This window comes from Salmo salar, chromosome 14 (genome assembly GCF_965601325.2).
Source record: "Salmo salar chromosome 14, fSalSal1, whole genome shotgun sequence".
Classification (NCBI taxonomy): Eukaryota; Metazoa; Chordata; class Actinopteri; order Salmoniformes; family Salmonidae; genus Salmo; species Salmo salar.
Genome location: NC_138304.1, coordinates 94,132,501 through 94,147,500, shown reverse-complemented (window position 1 = coordinate 94,147,500; position 15,000 = coordinate 94,132,501). Strand labels below are relative to the sequence as shown.

At 44.8% G+C, this 15,000-nt stretch overlaps 2 protein-coding genes across 2 annotated transcripts in view; one reads left to right on the top strand and one right to left on the bottom strand.

Annotated features, from left to right (window-relative positions):
• The window catches only part of LOC106570526 (cyclic AMP-responsive element-binding protein 5), a 29,828-nt gene extending 27,560 nt beyond the window's left edge, over window positions 1-2,268 (top strand). The window contains exon 11 of the mRNA XM_014142944.3: window positions 166-2,268. Within this exon, the coding sequence (XP_013998419.2) occupies window positions 166-269 (104 nt within the window). The 3' untranslated portion in view covers window positions 270-2,268. The remainder of the gene's footprint in view (window positions 1-165) is intronic.
• A 598-nt stretch (window positions 2,269-2,866) lies between these two features.
• Window positions 2,867-9,006, bottom strand: LOC106570527 (TLR4 interactor with leucine rich repeats-like). The gene has a single exon (XM_014142947.3). It carries the CDS (start codon window positions 8,580-8,582, stop codon window positions 6,060-6,062), a length of 2,523 nt encoding a protein of 840 aa, XP_013998422.2. The 5' UTR covers window positions 8,583-9,006; the 3' UTR covers window positions 2,867-6,059.
• Between the last annotated feature and the right edge of the window lie 5,994 nt (window positions 9,007-15,000).

Genomic DNA, 15,000 nt, shown 5'->3' with positions numbered 1-15,000 from the left:
AATGTAGGACCACTTTCATTTCTAGTGACATCTTGTACATTTTGTTTTACATATAATGTTTTTATTGTAGACTTTCCTCTGGAAACAGATCGTACACAGAGAGAGAGAGGGAGCCGTCAAACATTAGCCAGGTCAATTTGATTGACAGCTGTCTCTGTGCCCCAGGTCCAGGGAGTTCGACAGGAAGTCCGTCCCCTCTGTGTCCCGGGTTGCAGCGGCAGGCCATCCAATCCAACAGCATCTCCACCTCCTCAGCCTCCTCAGATTAAAAATGAAAGCATGGGTGGCTGAATTCCATTAGTTCACAAGAGTTGGATCCAGGGTTGGCCATGCACACACACAGGGTTTAATCCCTGTTTCCAGGGGGTTGAATCAGCTCACCCTTCCCTTTATCATTGGTGGGTGCATCTCAGTAGTCTAAAATGGCTCCCTCTCCTGGTCTCCTAGCCTCAATGGACACAGGCCTGACAGAACTGGACTGACTGGCCTCCACAAGCCTTGAGTCTCTGCTATGGTTGCACATTTACAGTGACTTGCCCGAAATTTCAGAAATCCCGGTTGGACGATTCCCGGATTTCCTGCTTATTGCCTCCTGATTTCTGTAAAACCTGTGAATTTTGGTGAAGTTACAGAAATGTTGCAACCCTAGTCTATGTCTCTCCAACACTGTGATGATAGTCACCTGTAAATTGTGTCTTTGGGAATCTCAGTCAATCTATGTGTTTCTGTTAGTGTGAAATCAGACATCCAAGTTCTCCTCTATCTATTCTAGGACTGTTCCAACGTGGGCTGTGTGTGCAAACATACCTGTTATTATGTCCTTTAGCTTAAAGTAGTGACTGCATACAGTTTTGTTAACGGTCCCACATGGGAGTCAACCCCACAACCCTGGCATTGCAAGCACCATGCTGTACCAGCTGAGCCACACGGGACGTCATCCTGTCACCTTTTTCTCAGAATGTGACATAGTTAGGTCTTGGTTAGGTTTTGGTTAGGTCTTGGTTAAATCTTGTAACTTACGCCAACACTAGGACCAGACCATGAAAGACTCTCTGGCTTAAAACTGGCCTGTAACTAGGGCCCAGAGTTGTGTGTATGCTACAGTATATGTGTGTGGTTGCATATGCAACCCAGGTCTCTCTGGAATGCAGAACGTGAATGAAAACTAATACAAATATACATTTTATACAAATCTATATCAAGACCTGTGAATAGAATGTCCTTGTTTTGTAACGATGTAATGCAGAGCCTCCTTGTAACGATGTAATGCAGAGCCTCCTTGTAACGATGTAATGCAGAGCCTCCTTGTAACGATGTAATGCAGAGCCTCCTTGTAACGATGTAATGCAGAGCCTCCTTGTAAAGATGTAATGCAGAGCCTCCTTGTAAAGATGTAATGCAGAGCCTCCTTGTAAAGATGTAATGCAGAGCCTCCTTGTAAAGATGTAATGCAGAGCCTCCTTGTAAAGATGTAATGCAGAGCCTCCTTGTAAAGATGTAATGCAGAGTATAATGTTTGGTACCTGATTGTTTGGTACCCAGAGTTTTCCTTGACCATGTCACCTGACCAGGATAACCCCTGACCCTTTGTGTAACTCCTGAAAAGCACTTACTAGTTTCCTACAGGGTATTTATCATGTAAACTAGGCTCTTGCAGTGCATTGCCCTATAACCAGTATCTATGTATCTTTCTGTATTGTGATTGTGTTTTGTTTAATTTAAAAACATTTTTTTTTTTACAGATATTGACAATTGCTACAAAGTGAAAATAAAAGCACTTATTCTCTGGTATCTTATTGTGATTTTACCGGTTGCCTCCTCCATCAGTAGATCTGAGGAGAAATGTGTATTTGATCCAATGGGCCTATCAGACGAATGGTCGAGCCTGCCTCCTAGTGATCTGTTCTGGAACTGAAGACAGTTAGAGCCACCCCGATTAAACAATACTCGATTTGATAGTGTCAAAGGTCAGCGATCACAGATCTGGGTTGATTTACCCCATCCATAGCTTAGTTTTAGCAGGTTGAGTGAAAGACAATGGAAGTTAGAGTCAATAGGGGGCAGGCCCAATCCACTATACTTTAACAAAAGAAACATATCAGCCTTAACCAAATAGGAATTATATAGAGTTTCTGTTTCATATATCAGACAGTGTTTCCTGGTCTGTGTGTCTGTCTGTGTCTGTTGTTATGGTAACACACTATTGAAAGACTTGGGGTGTGAAACTGATCTGGCCTGAGAGTCTACACAAATAAAGATCTAACTATTGCCAGACTATTTCTGTCTTGAAACACTCACTCACTCTCTCTCTCTCTCTCTCTCTCTCTCTCTCTCTCTCTCTCTCTCTCTCTCTCTCTCTCTCTCTCCTCTCTCTCACTCACACACACACACACACACACACACACACACACACACACGATGAAATGTGTACACATTTTTTCTCTATGAATGAGGGTGCTGTCTTTCGGATGCAATGTTAAACGGGTGTCCTGACTCTCTGAGGTCATTAAAGATCCCATGGTGCTTATCGTAAGAGTAGGGGTGTTAACCCCAGTGTCCTGACTCTCTGAGGTCACTAAACATCCCATGGTGCTTATCGTAAGAGTAGGGGTGTTAACCCCAGTGTCCTGGCTAAATTCACAATCTGGCCCTCATGGCCACCTAATCATCCCCAGCTTCCAATTGGCACATTCATCCCCCTCCTCTCCCTTGTAACTGTTCCCCAGGTCGTTGCTGTAAATGAGAACGTGTTCTCAGTCAACTTACCTGGTAAAATAACGGTAAAATATAAATACAATTTACATTTTATTTAAAAAAAATAAAAATAAGATTGATGAACTTCCTGACTTTTTTGTAAAAATACCACGACTGTAATACCTGTTTATTTATTCATATTGGAACCAAACACACAAGGGACTTCAACCATTATTTGCAAAGGTATCCATCTTATTTTCATACAGACAAATGGACCATAGGCCTAACTGTCACATTGTCAGGAATCTTGTTACTTACTTGCCTGTAGCACAATACATAGTTGAGTACAAAGTATAAAAACAACATATAAAACAGATCATTCTAAGTATTTTTCTGCCAACCAGCAGCTATTTTTATTTTTATTTCAGGCACATTAGAAATTATATTTTATACACAATTGTACAAAAATGAATGTCTATTACTCTAATATTAGCACCAGATGAAATCAGGTAATACTCTCTCTCTCTCTCTCTCTCTCTCACACACACACACACACACACACACGCACACACACACACACACACACACACACACACACACACACACACACACACACACACACACACACACACACAGGTGCAAGGAAATGGGAGAGGAAATGCATGAGGCTTAGAGGAAGTCGAGGAAGTCAGTGGGATTGACTTCCTGTAGTGTCTGAATCAGCCCTGATGAGCTCAGCTGTTTGGTCGCCCACAAAGACAACCCTGGTCATAGCACAGCCCTAACTGTGGTTCTGCTGTGGTCATAACACCACCCTAACTGTGGTTCTGCTGTGGTCATAACACCACCCTAACTGTGGTTCTGCTGTGGTCATAACACCACCCTAACTGGTTCTGCTGTGGTCATAACACCACCCTAACTGGTTCTGCTGTGGTCATAACACCACCCTAACTGGTTCTGCTGTGGTCATAACACAGCCCTAACTGTGGTTCTGCTCTGGTCATAACACCACCCTAACTGTGGTTCTGCTCTGGTCATAGCACAGCCCTAACTGTGGTTCTGCTGTGGTCATAACACAGCCCTAACTGTGGTTCTGCTGTGGTAATAACACCATCCTAACTGTGGTTCTGCTCTGGTCATAGCACAGCCCTAACTGTGGTTATGCTGGGGTCATAACACACCCCTAACTGTTGTTCTGCTGTGGTCATAGCACAGCCCTAACTGTGGTTCTGCTGTGGTCATAACACTAACCTAACTGTGGCTCTGCTGGGGTCATAACCAAGGCTGCATACCAGGGCCAGATTAATGCAGGGGCTTACCGGGTTTGAAGCCCCTTGGCCCAGGGCCATGGGGGGCCCAAAAGGCAGCAAAAAAAGAAATGCAAAATAAAATAATTATATACTGCATATATTATATATACAGTATCTGTTATATACGTCAAATATAGATATTTTTTACTGCAACCGCCAACCAGTTAAATAAAGGTTAAATAAAAAATAAAACAATTTTAAACACAGGACGATTCAGGAGCCTGCTCTCAATGAGAGTAGACAGCCTGATGCTGCTCTGCTAATCGTCAGATGGGGGGAGGAGAAGAGGTAGGGGAGCACATGGGGTAACTGGGGGGCCCTGCCTTGATTGGTAACTGCATAATAAATACATGTGACTGGCCAATTAGGGCGCCAAAGAGGCAATCATTTAAATGTATATAATAACATAACTTAAAAAAACCACAACCACAGGAGCCCGCTCTCAATGTTCAAAATACACCAGAGATCATCATTTAGCCACAGATGATCAATATTTTTTTTAAAACAACTGGATTAAATTTGATCACAACCAAAATAAAGGAAACACCAGCGTAGTGTCTTAAAAGGGTGTTTGGCCACCACGAGCTTCCACAACAGCTTCAATGCTCCTTGGCTTAGAGTCTATAAGTGGACCTAAACCATGCCAGGAAAATGTGCCCCACAGTATGACATATTATTTGTAGCCCTCATTTACTCAAGTGTTTCCTTTATTTTGGCAGTTACTGGTTGCCTACAGTCGGGAAGGCCGCGATTTGGCCAGTATGCGCGCCAGATATACAGCTTGTTGCGTTTGTGGTCATAGACATATAATCCACAGAGTTTTGGAACCTCTTACCCTGGCAATTTGACTATTCAACTGATGGGTACACTAGCAATGGCTGCCAGTCCTGATTTTAATGGACATTTATATGGATTATATTTCTATGGTTGGTTGTAGCTATCTGTTTGACTTGTGCAAATTTCAAAAGACAATTGCAGGAAAAATGTAAAGTTTGGAAAGCAAATACATACCACTGAAAAGAGAAGACTAGTCTATCTGTAGAACCAATAGAACAACTCCCAGCAACAGCAGCACTGTTTTTCAAAGTAGCTCAAGATGAGCTGTTGCCAAGAGGAGCGCATCGGCCATAACCATGAGTAGTATCCTATGGCTACATCTTCATCATTAGGTGAGTCAGTGTGCCACTACTGTAGCCTATAATATATATATATATATATATATATATATATATATATATTGTCTCCTAATATTGTACAATGTGTGTGTTGCTTCATTGGTCTGGGCTGTTATTTGTTTGAATTCAAGACCAGATTGATCTCAGTCTGTCAGTGTTAGAGTAGCCACTAATTTAGGTATTAAAAAAGATTCAGCTAATGTCTTTTATCATGTAAATGACATAGAATTGCATGAAATGCGTTTTGTAAAATGCCAAAGAATGATTGAGACCTGCTAACAGATGATCCCCATTTGTGGAAATCCTAAAAACGTCTCTGCTCAACTGTAGCCTATGTCACATGACAAATGTTATTATGGCTTTATTAAGAGAGGGATTTCTCTGCACCAAGATGCATCCAATTGCATCTTGGTGCAGGGACTTGTTTACAGCATATGATGGTGTGCTGGGAAGTGTGTGTGTGTGTGGGGGGGGGGGGGGGGGGTTCATTCGTCCCTGGTCATAACACCCTGGCTGTGGTCCTGCTATAGTGGTGAAGTGCCCTACAGAGCAGGTTCAATTCCAGTCCAGTTCTGTCTCTGTCTCTGTCTCTGTCTCTGTCTCTGTCTCTGCAGCACCTTAGACATCCTGCTGAGGATGTTCCTTCCTTGTGATGGTGTCTTGGTGTTCTCAGGTTCTAGATAAGGGTTCTACTGTTGGATTATCTAATGGCTCACAATAACATGAATAGTATATATGGGTCACACAGCACAATTATTTTCATGTTCTACACTCTTAGAAAAAGGGTTCCAAAGGGGTTCTTTGGCTGTCCCCATAGGACAACCCTTTTTTGTTCTAGGTAGCACTGTTTTTTCTAAGAGTGTAGGTCTCTACGGTTCTACTAATCACAAAACCTCTGCATGTTGCTGTTGTCTCTACGGGTGGGGCTGTTGTCAAGGAAACGGTCGCAGGGGAACTCAATGAGGTCTCCCCCTTCCTCCAGGGTTCCAAGCCGTGGTGCCCGGCTGCTCTGGAAACTGGTAAAGTCAGCTGACACAGCCGCCGTCGTTGCCATGGAGCCGCGGAACGGTCGCCGCGTGGAGTACATGTGACGAACATGCACCGCCGACTTCCTCCTTTTCAGTTTCCGCCTCAAACTCTGCCCTAGCCAGGCTCCACCAATCACCAGCAAGAGGATGGCGTTGACGGCCAGCGTTGCAATGGTGACCAGGTGGAGATCGGAGGTCAGTGTCCCTTGGCGACGAGACTCCTCTGGGAGAGTGACCAATCCAGCGCAGTGGTCCCTGGGCGCCACCTGACACACGGCCCCTCCCACCACCCCCTCCACACACACCATGTAGGTGACTTCTGGGCGGAGTTCTCGTAACATCACCGACCGCGCCCCGCCACGGGCATACACATAGCGAGGGAAACGGCCAGAAGTCCCGAACCGGTCGAACAGCAAGCGGTAGTGGACCTCGTCTAGTCCCTGTCTGGCTCCCGGTGTGAATCGGAGGTGGTGGCGTGTGGTCCAGTGGACTGTGGCCGTGCTGGAGGCAACCTGGTCGACGGTCACGTTGGTGAGGAAGTGACGGTTGAACATACAGGGGTCTGTCATTACAGGTAGACCATACTCCTGACCGCCTCTGAGAAGGTCAAACCGCTCCTCTGAGGTGGTGAGGAGCTCTGTGATTGGTCCACTGAGACGGTTTCCATGGCTATTTTGGCTGTCAAGTGTCTGAGGCACGGTTGTGGTTGGGGCCGTGGGGTTGATGAGCGAAGGGGCTTGTGTTTGAGGAATGCCACGGCCCAGAACGGAACCCCGCCTCCCTTTCTCATGCTTCCCAGCAGAAGGTCGCGACCTGGGTCTGGCGGATATTTTCTTCCTCCTTTTCCTGTCCAACGACAGGGATTTGTCCCGCTCCTCTGGCCCTCCCTGTTCCTGTTGGATACCTACCTCCTGTTCTCCCTCCTTTCTCTCCTCTTCCTCTCTACCCCTGTTCTCTTCCTCTATTGCCTTCATCTCCACTGCTTCTCTACTCCCAATTCCCCTCTGCTCTTCTACATCCTTCCTCACCTCCCCCTCTCTCATCATCCTCTCCTCCACCTCTTTCTCCAGGACCCCCCCACCTCTGCTCTCCTCAGGCCCAATTTGGGTCTCACACAAGTGGCTCCAATTCCCTTGGGGCTGTAGCTGGGAGCTGTTGACATAATCCAGATACTTCCCCTTCAGTGTCGCTGGGTGATGACACTGCACGAAAACGGTCAGCAGCTTCCCTTGAGAGTGCACAGACGTCATCCACTGTTTCAGCTCGCTCAGGCGGCAGTCACACGTCCAGTTGTTGCCATGGAGATCCAAATTGTAAAGGCGGCTGTTGAGGGCGAAGATGTGACCGGAGAGGCTCGTGAGCCGGTTGTCTTTGAGTTTTAAAACCCTCAGATGCTTTAGTTCTTTAAAAGCCATCGGGTTCACGGTGGAAATGTGGTTGCGACTAAAGTCCAGCTCCTCGATTCGCTCCAGCGGGTCAAGAAGTCCCGCGGGAATATCTTCCAGCTCGTTCCCATCCATCAGAAACTCTCTCAGGCTTGACAGCCCCTTCAAAGCCTGGCTCTCCAACCGGGAGATGTTGTTATTGCTGAGGGATAGTTTAGATAGCTTTTTCAGATTTTGAAAGACGTGGTTTCCGACGTATTGTATTTCATTTTCAGAGAGCAGCAAGGTAGACAGTGACCTGAGCTGGGAAAATGTAAACACATTACGCATGGCCGCCTGTTTGTTCTGCGCCAGGTTGAGAAAGCGCAGTTTGATGAGCTTGGAAAAGGCATTTCTGTGAATGTGGCTCAGCTGGTTCGATTCTAGATGGAGATAATGCAGATTAGTCAAGCTCTTGAACACCGAGTCCTGTAACAGTTCTATGGCGTTCCCATCCAACCTCAGCCTCACAACGCTCTCTAAGTTACCAAACAGCTCTGGAGTGATCTTCTTCATGTTATTGTTATTGCCATACAAAGTTGTCAGTTTTTTCAGTGACTGTAAAGTTCCTGGGGGTATTGTTGATATCAGATTGTTGCCCAAATACAGCTCCTCCAATTTGGAGAGCTTTTCAAACGCTTTAGGGTGAATGGTCTGTATTTGATTATACTGTAAGTTCAACCTTATAAGATTTCCATACCGAGTGAAGTCGAAGGCAGAGATGTTACCGATGAAGTTTCCCCCGAGGCTGAAGACAAGTACGTCCTCTGGGACCTGCGAGGAGGGCACCTTGGGTACTGCGCGAAGCCCTCGGTTTGTGCAGAGGAGGTGCTGCGCGTGCTGGCAGTCGCAGCGCTCGGGACAGAAGCCGCTGGCGGGTGAGGGTGAGAGGAGCCCATCACAGGAAAAAAGGAGAAAGCAGATGACCGCCACAAAATTACCGCTATCCATTCCCAAACGGCAGTTTGCAGCATTCCCCTTTGTGTTTAAGTGCAGTTACCCCGACTCTCCACTCGCACTTTCGCATCTGATACATCCATTATCCACTTGTTGCTCCATAAAATGGGGAGAGGAAGTTTCTCTGCACAAAGTTCAGTGTGCAGAAGTGTCTGGATCCATGGTTATACAGCGTTGTCCATATACTAAGTTAATTTGTGCGCTGTGATGTTATGCCATGTGAGGAACGCTCACCTCCCCAGAATGCTCCATCCCCCAATTGGTCATCTGGTGCAAATTACAGACGTCCGCAAAACGCAGGGTTCAGGCGCAGAGCACACACACACACTCACACACACAAATGCTCAGCCCCTCCCCCGCAACTCCCATCCCCGCCAAGACCAGATGTGGACAGCGCCTGGCGCACAGGATACAGAGCTGCGCACGCAAATACGCACAAGCGCGCGCATGAACACACACATGTCACACACACACACACGTCCTCTGAAACGAATCAAATGCGTGGGAGAAAGGTACGCATATATCTTGTTGTATTCGAGGCAGAGAGAGAGAGAGAGAGAGAGAGAGAGAGAGAGAGAGAGAAAGAGAGAGAGAGAGAGAGAGAGAGAGAGAGAGAGAGAGAGAGAGAGAGAGAGAGAGAGAGAGAGAGAGAGAGAGAAAGACGTGACCGAACCCTTAGACCAAGTTTTCTGCACGCCCCCGCACCACCGGGGGTCGCGAGGCAGGATTCTTTACTTGGTATAGAGAAAGCAGACGGGAAGCCTTCCTTCCCACAAGTGTCCCCCTGGCTGACTCGGACCCCCTGACTGACTCCCTCCTCACATACGGTTCAAAGTGCATAATGGAGCTGTAGAGGCAGCCAATCACCAGAGGAAGAAAAGACAGAGAGTGTGGAACTGATATAACCTAGCTCACACAAAAGAACAACACCTTAAAACTGTGTTACTGCTGGTATTAATACACTTCTACAAGATAGAGAATATCAAAGTATGAGAAAAATAGAGAAAGATATCTTGCAGGTCATTTACCCATGCCCTCATCAATGAACACCAGCTAATTCAAGATGGCCGGTCGGGGGGGGGGGGCTCATTCAAACACACATGGTTTAAATTATACAAGAGGAATTCAGGTCATGGTGCCTGTGATGAGACTACAGACCACTGCCAAATCATTGTTTAGGATCTCATCTTGAAAGGCTGGGTACAAAGCATGGTCTATGTAGTGAGTGTTCAGTGCAGTGAGCCATGTAGCAGACTGTAGGCTGTAGGTTTTAGTGTAGTCATGTAGTAGCCTGTAGGTTGTAGTGTAGTCATGTAGTGGACTGTAGGTTGTAGTGTAGTCATGTAGTAGACTGTAGGTTCTAGTGTAGTCATGTAGTGGACTGTAGGTTGTAGTCTAGTCATGTAGTGGACTCTAGGTTGTAGTGTAGTCATGTAGTGGACTGTAGGTTGTAGTGTAGTCATGTAGTGGACTGTAGGTTGTAGTCTAGTCATGTAGTAGACTGTAGGTTGTAGTGTAGTCATGTAGTAGACTGTAGGTTGTAGTGTTGTCATGTAGTGGACTCTAGGTTGTAGTGTAGTCATGTAGTGGACTCTAGGTTGTAGTCTAGTCATGTAGTGGACTGTAGGTTGTAGTGTAGTCATGTAGTAGACTGTAGGTTGTAGTGTAGTCATGTAGTAGACTGTAGGTTGTAGTGTAGTCATGTAGTAGACTGTAGGTTGTAGTGTAGTCATGTAGTGGACTGTAGGTTGTAGTCTAGTCATGTAGCAGACTGTAGGTTGTAGTGTAGTCATGTAGTAGACTGTAGGTTGTAGTGTAGTCATGTAGCAGACTGTAGGCTGTAGTGTAGTCATGTTTTGGACTGTAGACTGTAGGTTGTAGTGTAGTCATGTAGCAGACTGTAGGTTGTAGTGTAGTCATGTAGTAGACTCTAGGTTGTAGTCTAGTCATGTAGTAGACTGTAGGTTGTAGTGTAGTCATGTAGTGGACTGTAGGTTGTAGTGTAGTCATGTAGCAGACTGTAGACTGTAGGTTGTAGTCTAGTCACAGTGAGCCATGTAGCAGACTGTAGGCTGTAGGTTGTAGTCTAGTAACAGTGAGCCATGTAGCAGACTGTAGGCTGTAGGTTGTAGTCTAGTCATGTAGCAGACTGTAGGCTGTAGGTTGTAGTATAGTGACAGTGAGCCATGTAGCAGACTGTAGGCTGTAGGTTGTAGTCTAGTCATGTAGCAGACTGTAGACTGTAGGTTGTAGTCTAGTCATGTAGTAGACCGTAGACTGTAGGTTGTAGTGTAGTCATGTAGTAGACTGTAGGTTGTAGTGTAGTCATGTAGTGGACTCTAGGTTGTAGTGTAGTCATGTAGTAGACTGTAGGTTGTAGGTTGTAGTGTAGTCATGTAGTGGACTCTAGGTTGTAGTGTAGTCATGTAGTAGACTGTAGGTTGTAGGTTGTAGTGTAGTCATGTAGCAGACTGTAGGCTGTAGGTTGTAGTCTAGTCATGTAGCAGACTGTAGGCTGTAGGTTGTAGTATAGTGACAGTGAGCCATGTAGCAGACTGTAGGCTGTAGGTTGTAGTCTAGTCATGTAGCAGACTGTAGACTGTAGGTTGTAGTGTAGTCATGTAGTGGACTGTAGGTTGTAGGTTGTAGTGTAGTCATGTAGTGGACTGTAGGTTGTAGTGTAGTCATGTAGTGGACTGTAGGTTGTAGTGTAGTCATGTAGTGGACTGTAGGTTGTAGTGTAGTCATGTAGTAGACTGTAGGTTGTAGTGTAGTCATGTAGTAGACTGTAGGTTGTAGGTTGTAGTGTAGTCATGTAGTGGACTCTAGGTTGTAGTGTAGTCATGTAGTAGACTGTAGGTTGTAGGTTGTAGTGTAGTCATGTAGCAGACTGTAGGTTGTAGTGTAGTCATGTAGTAGACTGTAGGTTGTAGGTTGTAGTGTAGTCATGTAGTGGACTGTAGGTTGTAGGTTGTAGTGTAGTCATGTAGTGGACTGTAGGTTGTAGTGTAGTCATGTAGTGGACTGTAGGTTGTAGTGTAGTCATGTAGTGGACTGTATGTTGTAGTGTAGTCATGTAGTGGACTGTAGGTTGTAGTGTAGTCATGTAGTGGACCGTAGGTTGTAGTCTAGTCATGTAGTGGACTGTAGGTTGTAGTGTAGTCATGTAGTGGACTGTAGGTTGTAGTGTAGTCATGTAGTGGACTGTAGACTGTAGGTTGTAGTGTAGTCATGTAGTGGACTGTAGACTGTAGGTTGTAGTGTAGTCATGTAGTAGACTGTAGGTTCTAGTGTAGTCATGTAGTGGACTGTAGACTGTAGGTTGTAGTGTAGTCATGTAGTGGACTGTAGACTCTAGGTTGTAGTGTAGTCATGTAGTGGACTGTAGACTGTAGGTTGTAGTGTAGTCATGTAGTGGACTGTAGGTTGTAGTGTAGTCATGTAGTGGACTGTAGGTTGTAGTGTAGTCATGTAGTGGACTGTAGGTTGTAGTGTAGTCATGTAGTGGACTGTATGTTGTAGTGTTGTCATGTAGTGGACTCTAGGTTGTAGTGTAGTCATGTATTGGACTGTATGTTGTAGTGTAGTCATGTAGTGGACTGTAGGTTGTAGTGTAGTCATGTAGTGGACTGTAGGTTGTAGTGTAGTCATGTAGTGGACTGTAGGTTGTAGTGTAGTCATGTAGTGGACTGTAGGTTGTAGTGTAGTCATGTAGTGGACTGTAGGTTGTAGGTTGTAGTGTAGTCATGTAGTGGACTGTAGACTGTAGGTTGTAGTGTAGTCATGTAGTGGACTGTAGGTTGTAGTGTAGTCTAGTCATTATACTGTGTAGTGCTGCTTACTGTGTGTGAGGATGTCGAATAGCATAGCTTCCTGATAGGTTGGGTTTCTTAGGACGCCCAATTCTCATTTGGCACAAATTGGTCTTTTGACGATCAGATCGTTTGCCACTAATTGGTCTTTATGATCAATCAGATCAGATCTTTTGCCCATAATTGTGCAAAAGATCAGAATTGGTGCCTGTGTAAACGCAGCCTTAATGCCCCACAGCCTGTACCAAGAGGTTTCTATCTTGATGGCGCAAGAGGAAGTGCACTTGTAGAGTAACCACAACCTCCAGACCAGAGTGAAAGAAGTAGTGGTGTAACAATCACCAAGACAACCTGTGAAAAATGTACACCATCTTTTACCACAGAACATGAAATATATTCTACAGGAGCACTGATCTGGAGGTTGTCATTAAACAGTGCTCACACACCCCCACACAGACAGTTGTGCACATGACTGCACACACACTGACACACATGCACGCATGCACAAATACACACAAAAATGATTTAACCATCCTATGAAAGCAAGTGATGCAATTTTTGTATCTATAAATTCCTAGGATTGCTGACAGTGAGGTAGAGCCCATAAGAGCATTAGTCCAATTCTCATACATGTCTATTAGAGATCACAGTGAGTAATGTCTCCCAACAAATCTGGGATCAGGGGTGCTCAGGCGCCCCTGCTCCAGCGAGGTCATTTCCTGTCTAGCCCTTCACATGAATTTTTCTCTCAGTCTGTCAGACTCTGATGGGAGGAAGATCTCTCTCTCCCTCTCTTTCTCTCCATCTCTCTTTCTCTGTACGCACAAGTGTGCGCTTGCGTGTTTGTGTACATGTGTGTGTGTGTGCCTGTGTGTTCTAGGACTGAGAAGGACATGAGAGGAAGCATTTATAAGGCCAGAGCTCTGTCTGAGCCCAGATACAGCCCTGGTTCGTCCTTTATCAACCTTGCGTACATTTCTTACTAAATTCTGGCGTACGTGGATATTCTGGGATTTGTGTGTGCCACAAATTATTGGGATTTATCAAACTGTCACGTGCAACATATACACATGTTTACATTGATAAATCAGAGCAACATTGTATTTGTACCTACAACCAATATAAATGGACAAAGCCATCGATCACATGCCACCATTCATTCATATGTGAAGATTCGAAAACCCATTGAAGCCAAATGAAGACGGTTAAGATGGCGTCTTATGGAGACGTAACATGTGTAACACAGTTTGAGCTACTCCAGGAAGTACGGCTGCAGGCTAGTTCTTTTTTCCCCCTCCCACTGAGTAACTCAAGTTGAAGGCCGACTGAGTACTGCAAGCTGCCATTAGGGACTAAATTATCCTTATAACTTCTGACAACAGCGCCTTCCATTCACATTTTATGGTAACAAAAAAAAAAAATTCTTTGATGTATGATTTGGAGACGTTGGAACTGGGCCATCATAGTTCCTAAAAGAAAGTGCAATGGCAAATTTGATCACATTTCTGTAAAGTTGTGGGCAGAATGTTGCAGCGACTTTTCCAAACTAAATATAGTGCACACTGGCCGTGCATTCTGTAAAATTGATTATCCTTTCAAACAATTTAAAAGAAAATGCTACAGCCCACACTTCTATGTAAAATATGAACTGTTGTTCAATATTTTGTTTATCAATACATGATAATGCGTTTCTATCTCCTGCTTTGGTATAGGCCCTGAAATGAAATAGGCCAGGCTACGTACACTTTCCTGTCAAGTTGAAAATTGATAAAGACCAATCTCTTTGGGGAAACAGGCACACGCAAGGTTTGGAGTATTGTTGTGTGAACTCACCTTTGATAAATGACCCTGGATCAGTGGGGGGGGGGGGGGGGGGCACTGTCTGTACTGCTGAGCTATTAACCCACATTTCGTTTTTTGGGGTTATTAAACAACTAATTGACCAATGTTGGTTCAATTACTTGAATTGCATTTAGACCTGTTTTTTTTGTGAGCCCAATGCACCACTTCTCTAGAGAGAAATCAAATCATTCACAAATGTTTTGGCAACAATTTAAATGTTTTAGGCAACTGAATGTTCACTATTTTGGCCTTTGGAATTTCCATTAAAAAGCTAAAAAAGTATTTTTATGTCATTGTATTTCATAATGCATTTAATGTGATTTAAAAAAATAATCGAACGGAAACCGAAGCGACCTATAAAAGCACTAATTGCTCAGCACTAACTGTCAGTGAAGTGTCATGAGTGACGCTAATAGAGTAGGATATTTCACTGTCATTAATGATCACAGCTTCACACAGATACCATATAATTGCATGATTTTGTAAATGACTCTAGTTACAAATGAGTGTAGAAAAGCCCTTTGTAATGAGGTTAGTCAATGTTAGTTATGAGGCAGTGGAGGCTGGTGGGGGGAGCTATAGGAGAACAGGCTCATTGTAAAGACTGGAATGGAATAAATGGAACGGTATCGAACACATCAAACATATGGAAACTACATGTACGACTCCGTTCTATTCCAGCCATTACAATGAGCCCGTCCTCCTATAGCTCCTCACACCAACCTCCACTTGTATGAGGGTAGTGTTAATGTGCCAAC